At 41.1% G+C, this 25,074-nt stretch overlaps 1 protein-coding gene across 5 annotated transcripts in view; it reads right to left on the reverse strand.

The window, feature by feature from the left end:
• BACE2 (beta-secretase 2) overlaps nt 1-25,074 on the reverse strand; it is a 114,930-nt gene that overhangs the window by 74,642 nt on the left and 15,214 nt on the right. For all 5 annotated transcript variants that reach the window (XM_074969711.1, XM_074969706.1, XM_074969729.1 and 2 more), the window contains exon 2: nt 3,001-3,089. In XM_074969711.1, the coding sequence (XP_074825812.1) occupies nt 3,001-3,089 (89 nt within the window). The remainder of the gene's footprint in view (nt 1-3,000; nt 3,090-25,074) is intronic.

Raw genomic sequence — 25,074 nt, forward strand, 5'->3', positions numbered from 1 at the left:
TAAACTAAGAGTAGCTGAACTATTAACTTTTCAAATGAAAGAGTGTCAGACCACCTCATAATCCCCAGCGTGTACTGCTGTTGTTTAATGGAATTGAAATTGCATGAGATATAATTGACGGGGAGGAGGGATTTGAAATTATTTTTATTTTGTTTTAGAGCAATACAAATAGGCACCCATCTTTAACCTCTGTAAACTGCAATGGGGTGGAATCCTGCTCCCACTGACATCAATTGTAAAGCTCTCCTTGCCTTCAGTGGGAGCAGGATTCCACCCACAGTATGTCTATGCTTTAAAGAAGTGTTTGGAATTAGAAACGTGCGATCTATCCATGTTCATATGTTCAAAATGCTTGTGCTACAAAGTCTTATACTATGTTTAGTTAGGATTTGTTGAATGTTTTTGTTCCTCTCTGTATTCCCTCAGTGTCACCTACCTTTTGTTAACTATCTCCCAGGAGTGAGTCACAGTTGTGGTTCTTTTAGTGAAACTCATTACAAGCACAGCAAAGAGCAACCTTAGCCCTGGATTTCAATGTCCATTTTTTCTGCCAGTGTTTTTCAAAGATAATATACACAAAACACTAACGTGTAATTACAACCTTCAAGTGTTTTGTATGGCAATTCTTAGGATGGGGTTGGGTGGGTGATAGATTTGTTTTAAAATGGTCCTAAATTCTAGAGATAAGACCTGTCCCTACAGATACTAAGAAGTCCCTGGGGAAGAGAAGGAGGGCAAGGAAGGATCCCCTCCTCCCTCCCGGTCTGTTGGCCATGAAGTCTCCTCATAACCCAGTCCTCACCTACCAGCCTGTGAATCGAGTCCCTAAGCTTCTGACGTCCTACAGTCTATACAAAAGGGAGACCCCACTCTCTGCAGGTCCTCAAGATAGGGGATCATTTGCTACACAGTCTAGGAGGGATATGGGAATTAGGCTCTCCTCTTGTGAGCCTCTGGATGTTTGCAGGACTGGGGCTGTTTTAAGGCCTTCTGGGGCAGAGGCAAGAAAGAGTGTGGTTTACTGGAGGATTGGGGATCAGCAAACCCCGGAGGGTGTAGGGTAAGAGGAAAACCTCCTTCCCCCTTCTACCACTGCTCCCCAGCCCCCATGGAGGGGGTCACAAGGATCGAGAAACATCTTCCTGGCTCTCCCTGCCACTCTCCAGACTCCATCCATGGGGAGGTCCCACTTCCTCCCCTCCTCCTCTGCTCCCACCCTTTGAGCCTTAGGATACTCATCAATGCCTCCCACAACCCCCACCCCATGGCCCTCACAGGAGGGCTGGAATTGGCCGTCCTGCTTAGCTTCTGAAAGCTTACTGGGTGGGAGGAGGGAGAATGGGGATTTCCCCTCATTCACAACACAAGAGTAGGGCTGGGTGAAATTTTTCAGCCAAAACTTTTTCGGCCAAAAAATGCAGATCGAGCGACATTTAAACATTTTGCTGACTTGTTCATGTAGAAGAAACAAAAAATAATTCCCAAACAGTCGAAGACTTTCCTTTAGACACTTTAAAACAAAACATTTTGATTTTTTTTAATTCAAAACGGCTTCTGATTTAGAAACTTCCTTCAAATTTAATACATTTTAAGACATTAAAAATGCTCTAAATCCAAGTGAAATGTTTGGTTTGACCCACAATGATTTTTTTTGCCCAGTTTTTCTGATTTGCCAGCAAACCGAAAATATGTTATTTGCACAGCTTTACTCAGGAAGCAATCAGGTGATAGCTTCCCCATAACATTTATATCCTCCTTAAAACCATTACTGAACAGGAGTTGTTCAGTTGGCATACAAGGACTCCAATATTAAGAATCACAGGGAGAGCACTGAAGAGGAAATATTGTTAGATGATAAATCAAAATTTACAGAAAGACAGAGTAAGAAAAATGCTGCTTCAGAACAGGCTTTGATTTAAAGACATTTACACTGTATATTTTGACACAACATTGACAAGTCACATTTTAATGTTTATAAAGCTTTTACTTTTTGAATCTCGATGTCTACTGTCATTAAATAATTCTCTAACCACCCCCAAAAGGTCCCACAACTGTGAAAATTTAAATATAATAAAAATTACAATGCATAAGTTTTCACAACTATTAAAATTAAAAATAAAAATTTTAAAAATGCTTAAAAAGAAACATTGATATCACCGTTGCCAACTTTCACGCAGTAAATAAGCACACCGACTTTAACAATAAACCAAAAATCAAGCTAATCCGACATTAATCCCGTTTCACAACAAGGCCAAAACAAGCCAATCCCTAAGAACCCCAACTCTCTATGTGATTAGATGCCCCCAGTGTGCAGTCTGGGACTGTGGTGGGCCCCTTGGCACCCCGACTCTCTTCCGCCTCCCCTTACCTCTGCTTGCCGGGAGCCTTTAAAAAAAAAAAAAAAGCTACAAGCCAAAAAACTAGCCAACAAGCAACTCACAAGACAATTAAGCCAAAAACAACCCCAATTTCTGCGGTTTTTTTGTGGGTTTGGCATGTCTGATTGATATCAGTTAAAATGATAAAAAAAGTAAAAGTGAAATTCTGGCAAACCTAGATATAGTTACATCTTTTTGCAGAAACCTACCTAAAATAATTTAAACTAAGAAGAAAAAACGGTGAAAACAGCCAAACCCTGAGATGACAAGGCCTGGGGCCATTTCAATTAACCTTGAAGCTTATCTTGATCTTGTATTTGGTGCCTGGATTCTAGAGCACGTGGTATTCTACAAGTAATTCAGGGCCAGATTAAAAAAAAAAAACAACACCTCATGCCGCAAGTAGCTTCACTGAAATCTGTGGAACCAGTTGTGGAGTAAGGAGCTACTCAGCATGAGGAAAGGTGGTAGACGCTCGTGCTAAAAACAAGAGACGTATACACCACATTCAGCAATCAACTGCAATAGAAGCCCATCCACCTGCTTTGCATTGTCTTTTCCATATACAGGCCAGCACCTAGGACATTCAATCCTATTCAAAGCATTTTATAAAGATACTTACTCCTTTGTATTGAAGTACAATGTTACATCAGGGTTTGGGGCACCTGCGACTGCAAAATTACTGCTTCCAGTGTCAACCAGAATATTTAACTGCAAAACCAGAAAAGAAAGGGGGTTTTGTTTTCATATTCAATTTAAACTTAGACGAAAACATAAGTACAATCTTAAATTTATAAACGGAGATGAATATTCTTGCAGAGAATAAACTCAAATATTTATGCAAAAGTCACTGTAAGGGAAGATATATTGCTGTGACCTTTCATCAAATTAGCCCACTAGAGTAAAATGCTTTGATGAATCCACATGTCTACAAAGGAAGGGGAGAGGGAACAGAAGTAGAGCACTGAAACACTAATTCAAGAAGGAGATACATTCAGTGCTTTCCACAAATAGCTTTTAAGGATCAAATTCATTCTGAATTGTTAGTATCCCATTATGTATAGTTCTAGGCAGCCTGTTGCCTGTAGAGAGACACCTTGAATAAGGTACTAACCACTGAACAAAGAGCTATAAACAGCTGCAATCACTATTTGCACCAAGTTCACTTGAAAAGTACATCTGCAATTGGAGCTGACTACAGGGGAAATAGACTATGTTCTCAAACTTCCTTGCGCAACGACCCCTTTCTGACAACAAAAATTACTACATGACCGCAGGAGCGGGGACTAAAGCTTGAGCCTGAGGTGATGGAGGGAGGAGGGGGGGAAACTTGGGCTTTAGCCCACAGCAAGTCTAACGCCAGCCCTGGAGACTCTATTAAAATGGGGTTGCAATCCACTTTGGGGTCCCGACCCACAGTTTGAGAACCACTGGACTAGGATCTTGCAGCCTGGCTCCACCTATGAAGCTCTTCTGCATTTGAATTTCATTTTACTCCTTGGCTCCTGCTAAACCTTGGGAAAAAAAGTGTTAAAAAGGGGAAAGAGATATAAACACTTAGGGTTACTCTTGAGTTTATGTAGTACCTGATCCTGTGGACAGACACATTTAACTTTAGGCACACAAGTAGTCAGTGGAACTATATGCATGCTTAAAGTTAAGCACATGTGTAAGTGTTGTCAGGATTGGCTGGAGGGATAAAGATAGGGATAAAGGATTGGCTGGAAGAGACCAAGGGCATATGTTAATAACCTGGGCTTGAAAATGTGGCCATTGTATAATCGATGTAAACGGAGGCGGTAGTTGGGAGGGGGGGGGGAGATTCCCAATGTAGCGCAATTAAAATATCAGATATGTTAGAGTTTATGGAGTTTTTGCCCCAGGACTCGCTGGTAGCAGAACTAAGGGGAGATGAAAGTTTCCTCTTACTCAAAAGATGAGAAGTAAAACACAGATTTCAAATATCTATAGCACGAGCAGCTGAGAGAGATCGGGGAATGGGAAAGAAAAGTCCCAGGTTAGAAGTGGGAGAGGAAGTGAAGAAACAAGGATAAAATATGGGGGAAGCAGGAGCATTAGGACATAGATTAAAAAAATAAATAAATAAAAGGTAGAGTTTGGGTCAAGATATTTTAGTTCACAGTTCATCCTGAAATGATCGTTTTAGCAACATTGAGTAGAAATGTTCCAAAATCAGAAATTCTCCAAAGTTAACCTTTCAAGAACACCATCATCATTAAATGACCTTACGATTTGTCACTTTCAAACTTTCATTGGGAGTGCACCTCAGTTAACTTTTATTGGGCAGTCACTGGCAAGTCCAAGAAGCATATTTAAAAAATAAAAATGTTTCCATTCTCACTTTCTTGGGTAACTTTAGTTTACCTAGTTAATAAATGATATGGGATTGAATAGATAAGTAGAGATAAAATAACTGACCATCAGTCTATGGCACAATGTTCTGAACTGCTCACTTGTTGACAGAATAGCTCATCCTCATTGCTATCAACACCAAAAGCATTCAAAAAAATCACAGGTAAGTTAAAATAATAGCTTTTGGATACTTTTTACTTGCCTTCTGGTTTCTCAGACTTTGGGGTACATTTAGATCATGTTTTCAAGCTTTATTCTGTAACCACAAGAGCTAGAAACTTACTTTTTCCCTAAAAAATGAAAGCTGAAATACTCATACTCACTTGATTCCCAGAGCTGAGGCTTTAAGAAAAACATTATGTATGACTGGCAATAAAATAATGAGCTGACAAACTGTATCCTTCACTTAACCAATGGCTTGGAATAATGTCTTACAATTTATCTAGAGAGAACAAGAATTTTATTCTATTTTTCTTTACAGTAGAAATGAGTATTCTTTCCAGAAAGAAATGGCTATAGTGACTAAGCCCGTTAGAAACAACAAATTTTACCTCAAAGGGGGGTCTGCATACAGAGCTGGGCAAATAATGGATTGGTTCAGTGGCAATTCCCCCCAAAATTGAAAAAATAAATTTATTTTGAAACAAAACATTTTGTTCAACCTGAAATGAAACATTTCATTTGGATTCCAAGCATTTTTACATTTATAGATATAATAAACAATTTCAAAACAAAGAGTAATCTGAAATAAAACAATTTAAACATTTCATTTCAAATGTGTTAAAATTAAAATTTAAAAAGGTTTTCTTTTAAAAAAAAAAAAACAAACCTGAAACAATTTGGTGTAACTGACACAAAGTCACAAAATGTTTTGGTGTCACCAAACCTGCATTTTTTGTTGAAAAAAACATTTCAGTTGAAAAATTATGTCCAGCTCTAGATGCAAGACTTCAAATTAATTAGTGTTTCTCAAACAATTTGTGATCCTTGAGTGAAGTAATATTATATGTGTATGTGTTGTCTTGACATCAGTAAAATACATGGCACCATACACGGAGGAGGAGTTTAATTTAAAAATCAAAAATCACAAATAGCTCATATATGAAAGATACTTTAAAACCCCAGAAAGGCAGCACCACACAATTCATGAATCCCTGAATAAAAGGCAATTTTACTGCCTACTTCACTGAGCAGTACAGGATTCACTCTGTCTGGTTCTTAAACAAAGAAAAAAAAAATTCCCCATAAAATACAAAGAACAGTAGAAGAACACAAAAAAGTCGCAAGCCCACTCTAGTATAACCAGCATTCACATGACAAATTGCTATTCAAACTGCCATTCTGCATCTATATGTTTATGCATAACTAGACACAGACAGCTAATACAAACACAGATATATTGTAGTCTTCACAATAGATCCAGTGAGTAGTGGAACATTTTGGGATGGGTGTAAATTACTGAGTTTTCTTTTTTAGGTCTGCAGTTCCTTACAGCTCCTTCACATCTCATCATGAAGGAAACCCTTTCTGCATTGCCAAATATTGAAGCCTACTTTACATTGCACTGTACATTGCCAATATAACAGAAGCAGCTTGCCGTTCACACTGAAAACTAGAGTTATCATTGTTACTTATGTGCGGGTATCCAACAACCACCATGTTTTGTCATGAAGCGTCAGAGGAAGTTATTGAGAAATCCAAGAGCATAGTAACACAACTGAACAGAAACACAAACAAAAGATAAGTTAGCAAGACTGCTAAAGTGCAAAGCATTATTTAAGAAAAAAAGAAAAAAAAAAGACAATTGTTTGCTCCTATTTGATGTATAAAGGAAAGCCTGAAAGGGTTTTTTTTAATTGCTGTTTCTAACTTCAATTTCAAATATATAAGAAGGTAGAAGCTACTTTTTCCTTTGTAGGTCACCTTTAATAGAACTGTAGGACATGCAATGAACATCTATAGGGACACTTGAGTGTTATTTTGTTGGATTTAAGTCCCTATGCAGAGGTGGATTAAGGTTTTGTGGGGCCTTGGGCCAGATCAACTGGGGGTCCCTCCCCACCCCTTCCATCTGCAGTCCCCAGTTCCCCTGCCCAGCACTCCTGCCGGGGCGTGGGAGGTTGCCCCACTCCACCCTCCCAGCACTCCTTCCGGGGAATGCGGGTGCCCATTTTTCTGGGGCACTCCAATTGGCTGGGGCCCCATTGGCCCAGTGGCTAATTCATCACTGGTCCGATTCATGTTGGGTTGACCACGATGAGGATTACCACTAAGAGCATCTAATCCAAAAAGCAGACAAGGTAGTGACATTTTTCTTTGCCATGCCAAATTTGAACATGACATTTTACACACTATTCTTTGTAGCTCTTTTGCTGAAGACACAATAATATAAAATGCCATCAAGTTGTGCTAGTAAAGAGAAATAAAACAAAGCCATAAATGTATTTAAAATCCCATATGCTAAACATGTTATGACATAGTGAGGAGGAAGGCTATACATTTATATGGCACAATCTATATTTGTTCTGAATTGGCCAAGATATTAAACCCAGGCAAAATGTCTATTGGGGAGTTAAAATCCCTGCCAATACATCATTTAAAGGATTCCTCAAATCTCCCAGTATTTGGGTTTTGATCCAACATCAAGCAGCGTTTTCTGTATACTGCTCTACTTCAATTTAAAAAAAAAAGATGTAATGATTTGGGGAAGCTATTCACCACTTATGAATTCTGGCTCATTTTATGAAGTTGCTGTGCCATTTAGTGTGTTTCAGCATATGCGGAATCAACCATCTGCTTTCAGAGCTGGTATCATATGTCTCCCAGACCTGGGACAATCCCAAGTCATTAACCTGAACAGCTCCCATTCAAATGGGAGTACCTTTGAACAATGGGATGGCTAAAGCCTACAAAAACCAGTTTGACCCAGCTTGTCTGCAGCAAGAGGTGTTGGAATTCCCCCAGGAGGTGAACAAAAAAGCCAGTTATCCCCACTAGCATACAGAGGTGGAGAAATTGAGGCAGTACTCACAGAGGGACTCAATGGGGCAGGTTGCTTGAGCAAGAGGAAACCTCTTTGATCAGATGGAGCTGAAGGACATTGACTGCAGGAGTCACAGAGAAAGACTCCATACGTTTTGGAGGAGAAGCCATGAGCTGGAGGAGTACACTCCAACACAGGGGACTTGGAACCTTGAAAGAATACTGACCCAAATTCCAAAGAACACTCAAGAGTGGTGAGGAAACCGAGTCAGGGAATGGCCTACAGTGTTTATATTTTACCTGGAGCTGTATCTCTTGTGCTGTCTTAAGTAAAACCAGCAATTTTTTTAGAAACTCCTTTGCAAAGGGTGTCTATTTCCTTTAACGATAAAGTGTCCCAGAATGATTAAACAGTAAACCAGAATGCCCATGAGAGGGAGCTCTCGGAAATGTGTATGCATAAGCTACTTGGGTCTTGCAGAGGTAGGCACTGGTCCTGGGGGCCCAGGCAGATAGGCCATGGAGTCCCATTTCCAGAAGGGGTACCAGACAGGAAGTGTGCCAGAAATGCCAGTTTACCCAGTGACCAAGGGGAGCTTACAGGCACAAAGTCCCAGCATGCGGGCACAAAACCAGCAGCCAGGTGAGTATTCTGGGAAGCTTGACCAGGGTTGTGACAGGCTTACCAGAGTGCCTTTAGGGGTTTTTGTTTTTTAAAAAACCCTCTCCATTGATTAATATCAGTTTTAGAAGCTACAAAACATTTGACTATTGATTTGTTGTCTTTTTCCATCTGGCAACACCTCAGTCACCTCTGGTTCTGATCCCTGTCCCGCTTATTTGCTAGAACATGTGGTGTTGCTATAGTACCATCACTGATAGTTAAGTGAAGTACTGATAATGCCCAAGCGTGGGAGCTAAATACTCAAACGTGCAGACATCAGCCAGCCCTTCAGGAAACCGTATCCTGCCAATCACTGAGAGTCTCAACATTTCGTATGTTCTTGAAAAGGCAAATGAGAAGGCAGTGATCATTCAAGTTCAGATGCACTGGAACCCTCCCATAGATCTGCTACGTGCTTGGGTCCTGGCTTTCTTTTAGACTTGAGCCCACACTAGTCAGAGTTATTAGTGATCTCTTGCTGGTTTTAGATGGGGGAAAACCTGGTCATTCCCTACTTTCTACCACCTGGCACCCCTCACTGGAGTTCTCAGCACAGACTAATCACAGTACAGTTCTGATGCAAACTAGTGACAGGTTACCGTGCCCTCTCCACTTCACTGAAACTGCTCCCACCAATATTTAACACAACCTTTTCGTGGTCAAGTCCCAGGACCTGCACTCCATTCTCAGAGACCCCGCTGCTGCTTTCGATGCTATTTGTTGTATAATCCACATGAAACCACAGCTGATCTTTGATTCTGAAGACTGGACTGTGCAAATAGTTTTTTTTTTGTTTGTTTTAAGTCTGCTACTGCCTTCAAACTAGTGGACCTGATCCTTTTAGCTGCAGCGGTTTATACTTTTAGGTTGAAAGGTCACACGTTCAATTTCTTGTGGCCCTGTCTTTACTGAGGTGGTGGTGGGGAAGGGGGCTCGGTAGATAAATTCTTACCTCAAGGTAAAATCCTAGTGACGACAAGGCATTTTGTAGTTTTCACCTGAGTTAGCAGGTTGAGTTGAAACACTTAACTTGACCTGCTAAATTATGCAAAAACTATGAACTGTCTGGTCTTCACTAGGCTTTTACCTCAATTTAAGAACCTACCCCCTCATGCCAGTGAAGATACAAAGAACCATTCAGGAGTTGTTACAGTCACACACTGCTCAAAACTTGTCCTCCCTTGCTCTCATGCTTCCTACTTCTCCTGCTTCAAATACGATTTATAGTCCTACTCTCTTGCTAGAGTGTGCCCATACAATACGCTTATTCAAGGGGCTACTGCCCACCTTTAGGGACTATTCCCTTAATATGTATAGAAACTCCAATGCTTGCACAAGTGAGAAGCTTAGTTAGTAAAGTAGTACACACTGACACATGCAAATCTCATGAGACACTAAAAGTCTACCATAGTTGAAAAAACCCAAACATGTAGCATTAATTCATCTCTTATTTTGTTTTACACATCTGTAATCAACCTGACTAGAAGTAATTTTCTAAACAATACATTAAATGAGGGAAAACAGTTAGGTTTGTAGTTAGTGATTAGCAGCCAGAAATCGTTTGGATAACACTTTTTTTTTTTTTTTTTAAAAGCTGCTTAATAGATAGGAAAATTAGCAGCCAATTTAAATACTGCCTCATTTAACACAATGATTCCTAATTACATCATCAGCCCATCTGGTAAGAATTGCTTGCAACCATCAAACAAGACAGAAAATGCAATCTTACTACTATATACTATGTTTGTCCACATTTGTGTGTTATTTATTGGCACTGATTTTGCTAGTTGTGTTCTTTTACAATTTCATTTCTGAAAATAAATCATTTTATAATTCTTAAATGTGGGCTTTTTAAAAAACAGTTAGTTTTTCTCTATCTGGAATGAGATGATAACATTTACAGACAGATTTCTCAAAACAAAAGACTGAGCTTCACTATAGATTTTTTCCCACCTGTTCCTTTTGAAGATTCACTTTAATTTAAAGAAATAAATATTTGGAAGAATGCCTAGGTGTATAGGATCCCAGTGCTGTGCACAGCAATCAGAAACATGGCCCCACTTTTTTGCATATAGAGTATACATTTACAGCTAATGCTTTTCAAGTGAGCCTGGAACAAAATACCGTCCAACTTTGCTAATCTCTACAAATGACTGAGATCCTGTTGTGGAACTCCACAGGTGACAAAGAATTCCCAGGTTTGCCATCACTTCTGGGCAGTTCCCAGATTGCAGTTACACAGTCACAAATTATTCTATTGTACCCTGCAGAAGAACCCATAGAATGGTTCTCAGTTGTTTCTGACTGGCTGTTATACAGCTGCTCTGATTCTGAGTAAGTGGCCCACCCGGCTCTACCCAACTAATTCTGCAGCACTGGCTGATGTCTCCATGTAAATAGCCGGCCCAACAGCGAAAGCTCTTTTACAATGGCTATCAAATGGAGAAGGGATAGCATGCAGTTTCATTAAGGTAAACTGGGAGAGTCCCCAGGCTGATCGGGTGGGAGTGGCAGTAGGGAAGAAAGACATCTAAACATTGCCAGTCCTCTCACGCTAGCTTCATTTTTAAAAGGAAGGTTTAAAAATGAAGCTAGCGTGAGAGGCCTGGCAATCCATGTGAAAAAGAAATAAGGCGTACAAGACAAAATGGAGATGTGAAAACTTAATCATTTCTCAACATATTTTGTTACATGGGCAGTGCCACACATTTTACCAGTGTGTCACATTGTTTGGTTAGGCTGTTGAGAGATATGCAGATGAACAAATTTTGCAAGTCAGTGAGTAAGCAAACGAAAATGTCAAGGATAACACAAACACACAGACAACTGCAAAATGATTTTAGTGTTAGTACATGCTCTGTAGAATATTTTGTAAAGAGTACTGGCTTAACATGAGACTTCCCCCCAGCACTTCTTCTAGCTGGGGTTGCCAACGTGCCGATTGCAGAAAACCGAACACCTCTGCCCTGTCCCCCCCAACCAGGCTCACTCCATCCCCCACTCCCTGCATCGCTTGCTCTCCCTCCCTTCGCTCATTTTCACTGGGTGGGGCAGGAAGTTGGTGTGGGAGGGGGTGAGGTCTCCAGGGTGGGGCCAGAAATTAGGGGTTCGGAGTGTGGGAGGGGGCTGGGGCAGGGGAATAGAGTGTGGGAGGGGATACAGGCACTGGGCTGGGGGTGTGGGCTCTGGGGTGGGGCCAGAAATGAGCGGTTCAGGGTGCAGGGGTGAGGACTCCAGCTGGGGGTGTTGGCTCTGGGGCGGATCTGGGGCTGAGGGGTTTGGAGTGCAGGATGGGGTGCGGGCTCTGGGAGGAGCTCCTGGCTGGGGCAGAGGGTTGGGGTGCAGGAGAGGGTTCGGGGTGTGGGCTCCAAGTGGTGCTTACTTCAGGCGGCTCCCGGAAGTGGCCGGCATTTCCCACTGGCTCCTAGGTGGAGGGGCGGCCTGGCAGCTCTGCATGCTGCCCCCTTCCTCAGGCACCACCCCCAACCACAGGCACTGCCCCCACAGCTCTCATTGGCTGTGATTCCTGGCCAATGGGAGCTGCAGACCCAGCGCTTGGGGCAGGGGCAGCGCCCTCATGGCCACGCCTCCGCCTGGAAGCCGGAGGGAAATGCTAGCTGCTTCCGGGAGCCATGTGGAGCCAGGGCAGGCAGGGAGCCTGCCTTAGCTCCACTACGTCGCCGACCAGACTTTTAATGGCCTGGTCAGCTGCCAGGATCCCTTTTTGAGCGGGCATTCCAGTCGAAAACTGGACACCTGGCAACCCTACTTACTTCTAGCTCTTTACTGAGCTACTACTGTTTGTTTATTAGCAGGTGATTAAAACAAATTAAGGTTCTATTGCAGTGAAACAGAAGAGAACTCAGAAACAAGTTCCTCTATAAGAAAAGGAGTACTTATGGCACCTTAGAGACTAAAATTTATTTGAGCATAAGCTTTTGTGAGCTACAACTCACTTCATCGGATGCATGTAGTGGAAATCACAGTGGGGAGATTTTATATACACAGAGAACATGAAACAATGGGTGTTACCATACACACTGTAACGAGAGTGATCAGGTAAAAGTGAGCTATTACCAGCAGGAGGGCGGGGGGAGGGGAAAAAACCCCATACCTATCACTACAAAAGGTCCCCCACCCCCACTAGTAATAGCTCACCTTACCTGATCACTCTCATTACAGTGTGTATGGTAACACCCATTGTTTCACGTTCTCTGTGTATATAAAATCTCCCCACTGTATTTTCTACTGCATGCATCCAGTGAAGTGAGCTGTAGCTCACGAAAGCTTATGCTCAAATAAATTTGTTAGTCTCTAAGATGCCACAAGTACTCCTTTTCTTTTTGCGGATACAGACTAACACAGCTGCTACTCTGAAAAAAGTTCCTCTGTAGTATTTCCACAGTATTTTCTCAACCATCGTACATCTCACTGACTTCAATAGGGCCAAGATTTCAACTTTGTAAGTATTACCCTAATCATGGCCCCTTTCACCTGCACAGGCCCCAATGAAAACAGTAAGGCTCTGTCCAATGCATAGATCTGCCCCTGTGAAGCACATTGTAGGACTTGGGCCAAAGTTCCTTCCCTCCCCACAAAGCACTAGTCTCTTTCCTTTGTGGTTACAAGAGGATGAGCGTTATATGGACTAGTCAATCTGCTGGATTGTGCTTTTTGTAGGTTAGATTCGCAATGGATTGTGCTTTTTGTAGGTTAGATTCGCAATGGATTGTGCTTTTTGTAGGTTAGATTCGCATTTTTTAAAATACCAAAAATGAGCTACTGAAACTTACTAAGCCATACTGGCAACAGAAATATGAACATTGGACTGTGGGAATGATGAACAGTCATTTAGAAGAGAGATATGGGAAATGCTTTAAATATATTATCATTTTGACAATAATAAAAGGCTACTACAGTTTAAATATAATAATAATAATCAGCCAATCATGGTAACAAAATATCCAGTATTTGTTACTGTGCTTTCCCTTCTGCGAATTCCTGAACATTTCCCCTACACACACTTGTGCCATTTCTTGTGGTGTCATTTTTCAGACTGATATTTATTCTCAGTGTTTAGATTTATCGCATATCCCATCTATCCTATTCATGATATATGAACATGCTTCACTGCTGAACACAAGCTATTCCTTGTTTATTTTAAAGCAGTGTGAAGTTTAGCAACTTCATTTAATTCCTCCTTGTACAAGATTTTTAAAAAAATATTAACAAATTTTTAAAAGATGCGATTTGGTGTAAGAGGCCTCTGCTGATAGTCTTGGGTACCTACATGTTCTCCAGGTCATTTCTAGCCATTCTTCCTAAACTGAAGATTTTATTTTTAGAGGCACTTTTGAAATTAAACACACACACACACACACACACACCCCACCCCCCCATTTTTCAAAACATAAGTCTTTGTGAGTCGAGTCCTCTCTCTAGCTTCTCAAAGACCCTGATCCTGCAAACACGCACACGCTTAAAATTCACGCATGTGAGGAGTCCTGCTGGTTTCAAAGTTAAAGATATGTTTAAGCATTGACAGAATCAAAGCCCCAAATCTCTGCCACATTCCACTGTGTACATAATTCCCTGGTTTGTAGGGCTGCTCACGAGCATTAGGCTGCTAGCAATTATTTTAAGATAGTGGATTTTGAAAACACGAGCTAATTACATTGAAACAAAATGCCCTGGGTAAGCCACATTCTACGTCTATTAATGGAAGTGATATTTCTTTAAAATTATGATGTTCTAATCCGAGCTTGTGTTGGATCATATTAAAGAAGTTCTGTATTAAAATCACAAATGAGTTTGATTCCCCATAGTTTAAATTCCAGGGTATTACTAATTAAGAGGTCTCTTGGTTTTTGGTACTGTTTCTCTCCCTCTATGTGTGAAACTTGCAAGCAGCTAATTGCGTTAGTACATTCTAAGACAGAGTCTGTTCTCAAAGCAATTCGCACAGAGAGAGACTCAAAGCAATACTCTGTAACAACAGAAACAGCACCCAGAGACTCCCCGCCCTTTTGTTGTATTAACAATTGTGATTAAAATAGAGATAGAGGATGTATGTGGATGGATGCTTGGTGTGGATAATAACTGAATGATCAGGGAGGTGCCAGCCTAAGAATCCAGTGTCCATCGGCTGAAGAAGGCATCAAGTGGAAATAACCAGAGGACCCCCAGAGGGCAGACTGGAATCCACCCAACAGCCTCAAGAATGGGAGAACCAAAGAACAAGATAACATCTAGCAGCATGGAGCGGTCAGGAATGTGCTATCTGCTGATTGATTCAGCAACAGCATGATGAAGCAATTCCCATAGACTGGCATAGGAAGAAATTCCTATAAAAATAGACTCTAAAAAGTGAGAACTTTGGGGTCTGATTCTGCAAACCAACTTCCAGGAGCATCAGATGAGCATCTGACAAGGCCCTGCTCCCTCCTCATGTCCAGGCCACCTGGCCAGTGGCTTGGCATGAGCAACTCTAAGGCTGGTAACTATGATAACAACCTTGCAGAACCTGTGTGTGTGTATGAATGAATGTGTGAATAAATGTGAGATTGAATGGAATGTTATAGCTATAACTAACTGCTTACTATGATTCTTTCTGTATTCACAATAAATGTGGTATGTTGCCTTTTTCCCTTTAATAAGATCCTGCTGGTTTTTATTTTATTGGTATAACATTTTGGTGGAGAAATGTGAAAGGGGGAATATTGGTAAAAAACCTCAGTTATTGTAAATATTGGTGTGCACACCGCCAGCTCTAGTGAGCTAGGCATTTCTATTAGGTTAACCAGACCTGCTGGCCTCCGGAAAGGTAGCAGGGGACCTGCTGGCCTCCGGAAAGGTAGCAGGGAACCTGCTGGCCTCCGGAAAGGTAGCAGGGAACCTGCTGGCCTCCGGAAAGGTAGCAGGGAACCTGCTGGCCTCCGGAAAGGTAGCAGGGAACCTGCTGGCCTCCGGAAAGGTAGCAGGGGACCAATGCATAGATTAAGCTATGATTTCAGAATCTAGGCTGTGTCACTTGCTAAGTAATACCAGCAGTGACAAAGAGATTGAAATATCCATGTTAAGATGTTTAAAAGAAAACAGGGTAAGCCAGTACCAGAGGGAGGAATAGAGTCAAAAGGAACTCCAACCTCACCTTTTGTTAAAGAAATTACACCTTTTAAACAAATCCTTCAAAAATTTGGGCACAGTCCTTGGACTAAACAATCCCTAGCTGATGTCTGCACTATTTCGGACCTAGAGGATAGATTGGCTCAGTATATCCTCATATACAAACCTTCTAGTGCTGCCAAAAGAGATGCAGCAGCAATTTGGTTGTTGTGGGAGGCATGTAAGGATTCTTTCCTCCGCTTGTCTTCATGTAAAGAGGAAAAGGCACAAACGGAAAAGGGAGCAGACAATTGGAAGGTGCTGGCTACAAATACCCAAAGCCAGCTGAAAATAGTGAAAGAGGCACTCCAGGAATACAAAAAGAGTGAAAAAGTTAACTCTGCAGAGGCTGGAGGGAGGCAGGTAAAGGGGGAGAAGGTCCTATGTACGGCACCCCCAGGCATAATTACAAAGAGAAAAGAGAGTAAAAAAAAAGTTAACTCTGCAGAGGCTGGAGGAAATGAAGCAGTTAAACTCTGAAAATGTTAAAAAGGAAAAAAGTGTTAGAGAAAGAGCATTCTTGGTTTCTTTGCAGCCATTCTGAAAGAAAAATGGGCCCTTTTCCAAAGGAATGTCTGTAAATTAGACAGGCAAAAATAAACTATCTGATTAAAATCATTTGACTGGACAATTTAGTCAAATTTGCTAAAAGAACATAAGAGGGTTCTACTGGAACTTAACTGCCTCAAATGTATAAAGGGAATGTAAGATGTAAAAAACAGAGCAGTGTGGAAGGGATGTTAAGGAAAAGAAAATGTGTATGTATCTGTCTGTGTGTGTGTAAATATGTAAAGTTCTAAGGACCAGTTGGTTTTGTTTTTGTTTTAAATAATGCCACTAAAAATCCATTTGACTCTTTAATTCAAAGTTGCAAAACTGACAGACCTTTTTGCTAGACACAGGTAATTAGTGTTGTTTGGCTTTGGGATTTGGCATTTAACCCTTAAAAGGTAACTCAATGCTTTACAAAATTTAAAATGTTTTTAAGTTGTGGCTGCAGCAGGGCAGTCAAAATCAGGAGAATATAAAAAAAAAATTCTGGATTCTTTTTGTTTGTTTTGTTTTGTTTTTTGTTTGCTTGTTTTTGTAACAAAATAGCAGATGAGAGTTGTAGTAAAAAAAAATTAAAAAAGACAGTGCCCTTCTGAAGCAACAGCAGGGGTGAGGTGCACAAAACAAAAAGAAGCAATGTTAGAAACACTGAGTCTTAAAATGGCTCTGAGTAATCAGACTGTCACTTTGATAAAGGTACATGAAAACTCTGTAAGCAAAAAAAGAAATAGTTACACCTTATGTAAAAATGGATCTGGATAATGTTATAGAAGTTAAACTATGGAAGGAATGTGCATTTGCCCCAGAACATGTGCAGGGTATATTGTAGAAGGGGCAAAAGAAATGCAAACATACCATGCTACTTAATTAAAATGCTATTAGGGCTCCAAAGGGAGCCACAATAGGTTGGGATTTCTTTTTTAGATTGCCGTGTGTTTTGGAAGCAGAAGTTAAAAGTAATGAAAACTCTGGTGAAAGTTGATTGTGTCCCTTTTAAGATAGAGTCTCTGAGCTGCTGATGGCTTTAAATCCAAAAGCAGGAAGTGTCTGTGAAAATGCAAATGACCTAAATGATAAAGGAAGGAAAGAACTAGCAGCACAAAGGAGCTGCAGATAAAGGACACACCTGGTCAGCAAACAAATTGTCTAAATAAAAGGCATGGGATAACAAGATAATTTTAATAAATTTAATGATAAGTATCCCTGTAACAACGTATAGTGTGTATGATTTTTGGAAAAACCTTTTAAGGTCGTATGGTAATGATGCTTCTCAGTTATTACCTGTAAATAAAACTTAAAGCTTAACACAGCAGGAAAAACATTATAAACTTGGTTTGCTGTATAAGAAGGAAAACTCAGGGATTTAATGACTAAACAGTGGGATAATTTCCCCATAACCCTTAAAAGATAAAAGCCATTGAAACCTGGCCTGCCTATAGAACAAAAACAGGAAAATGTGGAGGCAATTCCTCTGTTTTGCCTGCAATCAGCAAGGGTATTTGTAAAAGAAATATTTTAAGCAATAATCTGTCACCCCAAAAGGGGCAGAAACATGTTCTTTTTGTCTTTCAGAAAAATCAGGAAAAGCTGATGCCAGCTGAAAAGCAACCCAATACCACGAATCTACTGTCACAATAGAAATTGTGTTTTGTGTTCTGTGTTTTGTCTTGTTGCTAGCACTGTTGTGTGTTTAAAAAAAAATACTGAAGACCTGCAGGAACTTAAAAATAAATTAAGCTTTCTGTCCCAGCTACAGGACAGCCTGATACAAAAACAAGTACATGCCAATGTAGACTTGGTCCAAATTGGTCTGGGTAACCTAAAAGGCGGATGGAATCTTTAGTAATGGCTTAATACTACCACATGGCTTATCCATAAGAAAAAAAAATATATTAGAAATAGGAAACTACACAGCCATCGCTATGGGATGCACTGAAATACAGACACTTGCACTAGCTACTTTGGAACACAAAATGTTCTGGGTCATATTGGGAAATATTAAGGGTTTGATGCATTTGTTAAAAAAGAAAGATCATTGTTTGACACTTATCAATATGAATGGATGCAATATGTTTCCAGTATTGTAAACCAGACTTGTTAATGGGAGAAATTGTTGTCAAAATTGCATACCAACAGTCCCTGGAGGCAAAGGTATTGAAGGTTAGCCCACTCCCCATATTACACATGGGATCCTTCTGGCTACCCTGGACCTTGAGCCAGTGGGCTGGGGAGGGAGGGAAGCTATTGGACACTAGAGGTTCTACCGAATGGACTCCTCAAAAGTGGGTATGCCTCACCTTGCCTGTTGCTCCAGAACCTTGTAGTAAAGATACATCACTAGGATCATGTATGTGGCATGAATTGGAATCACAAACTCAAATTGCCTCACAGTACTTTCTTTTGAATAGGCTACATAGAAAGTGACACTGACGATTATAAATCTTAGTGTCAAAAGGGGGATTATGTTGGATCATATTAAAGAAGTTCTGTATTAAAATCACAAATGAGTTTGATTCCCCATAGTTTAAATTCCAGGATATTACTAATTAAGAGGTCTCTTGGTTTTTGGTACTGTTTCTTTCCCTCTATGTGTGAAACTTGCAAGCTGCTAATTGTGTTAGTACATTCTAAGACAGAGTCTGTTCTCAAAGCAATTCACAGAGAGAGAATCAAAGCAATACTCTGTAACAACAGAACCAGCACCCAGAGACTCCCCGCCCTTTTGTTGTATTAACAATTGTGATTAAAATAGAGATAGAGGATGTATGTGGATGGATGCTTGGTGTGGATAATAACTGAATGATCAGGGAGGTGCCAGCCTAAGAATCCAGTGTCCATCGGCTGAAGAAGGCGTCAAGTGGAAATAACCAGAGGACCCCCGGAGGGCAGACTGGAATCCACCCAACAGCCTCAAGAATGGGAGAACCAAAGAACAAGATAACATCTAGCAGCACGGAGCGGTCAGGAATGTGCTATCTGCTGATTGATTCAGCAACAGCATGATGAAGCAATTCCCATAGACTGGCATAGGAAGAAATTCCTATAAAAATAGACTCTAAAAAGTGAGAACTTTGGGGTCTGATTCTGCAAACCAACTTCCAGGAGCATCAGACAAAGCCGTGCTCCCTCCTCATGTCCAGGCCACCTGGCCAGTGGCTTGGCATGAGCAACGCTAAGGCTGGTAACTATGATAACAACTTTGCAGAACGTGTGTGTGTGTGTGTGTGTGTGTGTGTGTGTGAATAAATATGAGATTGAATGGAATGTTATAGCTATAACTAACTGCTTACTATGATTCTTTCTGTATTCACAATAAATGTGGTATTTTGCCTTTTTCCCTTTAATAAGATCCTGCTGGTTTTTATTTTATTGGTATAACACTTGTTCCTGCTCTTCAGCGCAAATGCCCAGCCTCATGTCTTAGAAAAGTTACTCTGTACGACATGGCACCTTAGAGACTAACCAATTTATTTGAGCATAAGCTTTCGTGAGCTACAGCTCACTGTAGCTCACGAAAGCTTATGCTCAAATAAATTGGTTAGTCTCTAAGGTGCCACAAGTACTCCTTTTCTTTTTGCAAATACAGACTAACATGGCTGATACTCTGAAATCTGTACGACCTGCGTGCACAAGGACACTAGCCAAGTTTTCCCAACATGATCAGCAATGCATGTCTGCATGTTGTAGGCCAGTTACTGTCCCTTAATAACCAGGGTGCTCAAGGAATAGAATTTTAATCTCAGAAGCAGTTCTCAAAATCTTGCATTGATTTATTTAATTAACTGAGGTCTGTAGTGTACATAGAAAACATATAGAAACTTTCTTTGAACTCACAGAACACAAGATTATATATTATATATAAATAATATAAAAATAAAAAAGAGTTAAAAACAAAAACAAATGCCCCATGAAAGTTATGAAAAAACTTAAAATCCCCCCCAATCTTGTTAAATACAATTAAAATTTCTACCCTTTAGGGAGAATTTGGGAACTGAAGCATTGGCATTCTGCTCGCTTCACTACAGCATTTACAAGAAAACTGATTACAAGCAGAATGCCACTGGGACCAGCTTTTAGATACTACTGTAGGGGATAGGTCTCAATACAGATGCAAAAATTATATTAACATTATTTTTAATATTAGGTCATTAAACTTGCGAGTGCCTTTACTGAAGCTTATGGTATATTTATCATTACTTTCATATGTATGGTAGTTGGAGAAAAGTACCTCACATGCATGCATTTTTGTTTAATTATATGAAATATTGAAGCTGACCAAAGCAATTTTAAGAGGCTTCTACCTTATCTCCCAAGGACAAGCAAATATCAGGGAAGGTGAACGTGGCTTTAGAGTCAAAATATTTATTATCTCCAAGTATGTTTATACAGACTCTGGAAGCCAGCTTTATAACTTTGATTTTGCTTTAACATTGTGTATTATTTTCCTTTATATGATGCTTTGCACGACACATACAAAGTTAGTTTTTGTGTTTTATGTATAAACAAACCGGCCCGCCAGGGGCTTTCCCTGCATAAGCGGCAGAACAAGTTTGGAAACCACTGGTCTAAGTAAATCTACACAAAGTAGTCTAGAAATATCCTAGCTGAAATGAAATTTATAATTAACCTAAAAAACTTCATGCAGAAGAGCCTGTTGGAAAGGTGCCTAGTTGGAAGTGTTTTCAACCTTTTGTTTGTTTCTTAAACATTGAAATAGCAAAAACCTTTGTGAAATGCATACTTGCAAATATGTTCGCTAAATGCAAAGCTCCTAATATGATTGCTGTGTAAACAGTAAAATGATTTATGTACAAATATGGCAAGGTAATTTGATTCTAAACAGGTTATTCATATAAGAATATTAATAGGGAAATAAGTATCTGGTAATGCTGAATCAATCCCTCACCTAACTCATGAGGACAAAAACCACCTCTCCAAAGACTGGTTAAAGACAGGGCTAGGGCAGGTCTTTTATGAGGATTTAAACTTCAAGAATTTAATTAAAAAAAAAAAAAAATTATTTTAAGAGCTGACTTGTATAGAAAGAACAAAAGTGTTTGGACTCATTTGAAACAGAATTTCAACTCCTATTAAACCCTGAAGGAACTGAATGGATCTCAGAGAATGGACTTACTAATGTTAAATGTTATCTGAGGTTTTCCCACCATAAGAACAAAAGGTAATTAAAGAAATATTGCATATTCATTAGGAAGACTGCATATTCAGGAGCTGAAGGTTATCACCGCAGCCATCCCCAAAGCCACGAAGCCAATGAAAGAGCAACAGCAACTAGCTTTGAATCTAAACAAGCCTGAAAGGTGCATTTTCCTAATTCCATGGAAATAAGAGAAAAAGAATATTTTATATATAACTCTGAAGCGAGCGCACCTCACACATGCACCCTTCACTACCCTGATTAGGCAGCAAACACTTCACAATTACTGTCCATCTCTACAAGCAATCTGCCACAGACAGATTGGGGGTGGAGGGTGGGGTAGGAGGAGGGAGAAGAAATTTACCCAAGGAAAGTCACTCCAAAATTTCAACATGAATTGGTAATAGAAAGTTAACTAATAAGACACTGCACAGGAATTAGATTTAAACTCGTATCATGATTTTACCGGGATACTGAAATGCTACTGTAACTTAAAATACTAACAGTTCCTCCCGTTAATCATCAAGTGATTAGACCATTCAGTTCCTGTCTCCAGGAATACATCTTGTAAAGAGAAATAGTGGGATTTAAATATTCTTCATCTTTGTAATTGACCCTTCTCAAGATAAAAATCTTTAAATGGCTACTTCTAAATAACTAATTTAAATATTTACTTTGCCCAATTATGAACAGTCTGATTATTTATTAACAAGCAACAAGATCCTCTTGCCCTTAAACAAATTGTTTTGCCCATACATACATCTAATAAGATACTAAAATTGAATTCACAATAGTATTTGGAAACAATAACTTTGGTCTTAACTTGCCAAACAAAGAACGCCAAGGAGGCAGTCCATTCTCAGAGTGTAATGTCTGTTAGCTTTCCACAGAGACATATATAGAAGAGATTGTAATGGAAATAGCCATCTTATCATTTGTATTCTGTCATCTGTGTTGTTTTGTTCAATAATTTTTTTCTTTAATAATAAAATAGCATTGGTTAATAACTGTGATTATTTTGCTTGGTTTTGATGATAGCGTCTCCCCTAACATATGTAAAAGAACTACTGTGACTTAGGCCATGTCTACACTATGAAAGTATTCCGATTTTACATAAGTCTATTTTTGGGAACAGATTGTACAAAGTCGAGTGCATGCGTCCACATTAATTCGGCGGTGTGTGTCCACAGTACCGTGGCAAGCGTCGACATTCCGAGCGATGCACTGTGTCCCGCAGTCCCCGCTGCCCATGGGAATTCTGGGCTGAGCTCCCAGTGCCTGATGGGGTCAAACATTTGTTGCGGGTGGTTATGGGTAAATGTCATCAGTCAACCCTCCCTCCCTCCATGAAAGCAACAGCAGACAATCATTTCGCGCCCTTTTCCCTGGATTGCCTGAGCAGACGCCATAGCACGGCAAGCATGGAGCCTGTTCAGCTCACTGCAGCAGTTATGACCATTGCAAACACCTCGCGCACTATCATGCAGTTTTTGCAGAACCAGCACCTGAAAAACCAGGCGAGGAGGTGACAGCAGCGCAGCGATGAGGACATGAACACAGATTTCTCTAAAACCACGGTCCCCGGCAATTTGGAGATCATGTAGTTATTGGGGCAGGCTCATGCCGTGGAACACCGATTCTGGGCCTGGGAAACAAGCACAGACTGGTGGGACCGTATAGTGTTGCTGGTTTGGGATGATTCCCAGTGGCTCCGAAACTTTTGCAAGCGTAAGGGCACTTTCTTGGAACTTTGACATGCTTTCCCCTGCCCTGACACACAAGAATACCAAGATGAGAGCAGCCCTCACAATTCACAAGCGAGTGGCAATAGCCCTGTGGAAGCTTGCAATGCCAGACAGCTACCAGTCACTTGGTAATCAATTTGGAGTGGGCAAATCTACTGTGGGGGTTGCTGTGACACAAGTAGCCAGCGCAATCATTGAGCTGCTGCTATTAAAGGCAGTGACTTTGGGAAATGTGCAGGTCATGCTAGATGGCTTTGCTGCAATGGGATTCCCTAACTGTGGTGGGGCGATAGACGGAATGCATATCCCTATCTTGGGATGGGACCACCAGGGCAGTCAGTACATAAACCGCAAGGGGTACTTTTCAATGGTGCTGCAAGCACTGGTGGATCACAAGGGACGTTTCACCAACATCAGTGTGGGATGGCCGGGAAAGGTTCGTGACGCTCGTGTCTTCAGGAACTCTGGTCTGTTTAAACGGCTGCAGGAAGGGATTTACTTCCAGAAAATAACTGTTGGGGATATTGAAATGTCTATAGTTATCCTTGGGGACCCAGCCTACCCCTTAATGCCTGGCTCATGAAGCTGTACACAGGCAGCCTGGGCAGTAGTCAGGAGCTGTTCAACTATAGGCTGAGCAAGTGCAGAGTGGTGGTAGAGTGTGCATTTGGACGTTTAAAGGATCGCTGGCGCAGTTTACGACATGATCAGACCTCAGCAAAACCAATATTCCCATTGTTATTGCTGCTTGCTGAGTGCTCCACGATCTCTGTGAGAGTAAGGGGGAGACGTTTATGGCGAGGTGGGAGGTTGAGGCAAAATCGCCTGGCTGCTGAATACACGCAGCCAGACACCAGGGCGGTTAGAAGAGCACAGCAGGAAGGGCTGCGCAGAGAAGTGTTGAAAACCAGTTTCATGACTGGCCAGGGTACTGAGTGACACTTCTGTTTGTTTCTCCTTGATGAAAACCTACCCCCTTGGTTGCCTCTAAATTCCCTGTAAGCCACCCGCCCTCCCCCCTATGATCACAGCTTGTTTGCAAAGGAAATAAAGTCACTATCGTTTAAAAAACATGTATTCTTTATTAATTGATTATAAAAATAGGGAGATAACTCACAAGGTAGCCCAGGTGGGGTGTGGGAGGAGGGAAGGAGAAGGCCACTTTAACACTTGTTGAATGTCAGCCTTCTGTTGCTTGGGCTGTACACTGGGGTGGAGTGGTTGGGTACCCAGAGCCTCCCCAAACACGTTCTTGGGCATCTGGGTGAGGAGGCTATGGAACTTGGGGAGGAGAGAGGGTGGTTAAACAGGGGCTGCAGCTGTAGTCTGTGATCCTGCTGCCATTCATGAACTTCCACCAGATGCCGGAGCATGTCCGTTTGATCCTGCAGTACCCTCAGCGTTGCCTCATGCCTCCTCTGATCTTCCTGCCGCCGCCACCTCTCCTCACGTTCATCAGCCACTTTCCTGTACTCTGTATTGTGTCCCTCCACACATTCTGCTGAGCTGTCAGTGCCGGATGACTGCATGAGCTCAGAGAACATTTCATCGCACGTGCGTTTTTTTCGCCACCTTATCTGAGATAAGCCTCCCTCCTCCGTCCCAGAGGCTGAAACATTTGCAGCTGCTGGAGGAAAAAAAGGGAGTGAAGTATTTAAAGATACATTTTACAGAACAATGGCTATACTCTTTCATGGTGAACAACACTATTCACATTACATAGTACATGTGATTTTGGTACAAGGTCGCATTTTGCATCTTATATTGAGTTCCTGCGGCTTTGGTGTTAGAGATCACACACGCAGTGCTGGGCAACAGAATTCAGCTTGCAGGAGGCCATGGTAAGCCATAGTCTTTTGGCTTCTGCAACCTTCATAACAGCAGCGCCCTCCTTTCCCATACCAAGCAAAGCACGTTGAGTTGGCCATTTAGTGCTGCCGTTTTCCTGTTAACGTGCAGTAGCAGAAACCAAACTAACCCCTCCCCACATCCAATTCTCTGGGATGATTGCTTTACCCCTCATCCCACCGCATGGCTGATATCGGGGAAGATCCTTGCTAG

Source organism: Natator depressus, chromosome 1, assembly GCF_965152275.1.
Source record: "Natator depressus isolate rNatDep1 chromosome 1, rNatDep2.hap1, whole genome shotgun sequence".
Classification (NCBI taxonomy): Eukaryota; Metazoa; Chordata; order Testudines; family Cheloniidae; genus Natator; species Natator depressus.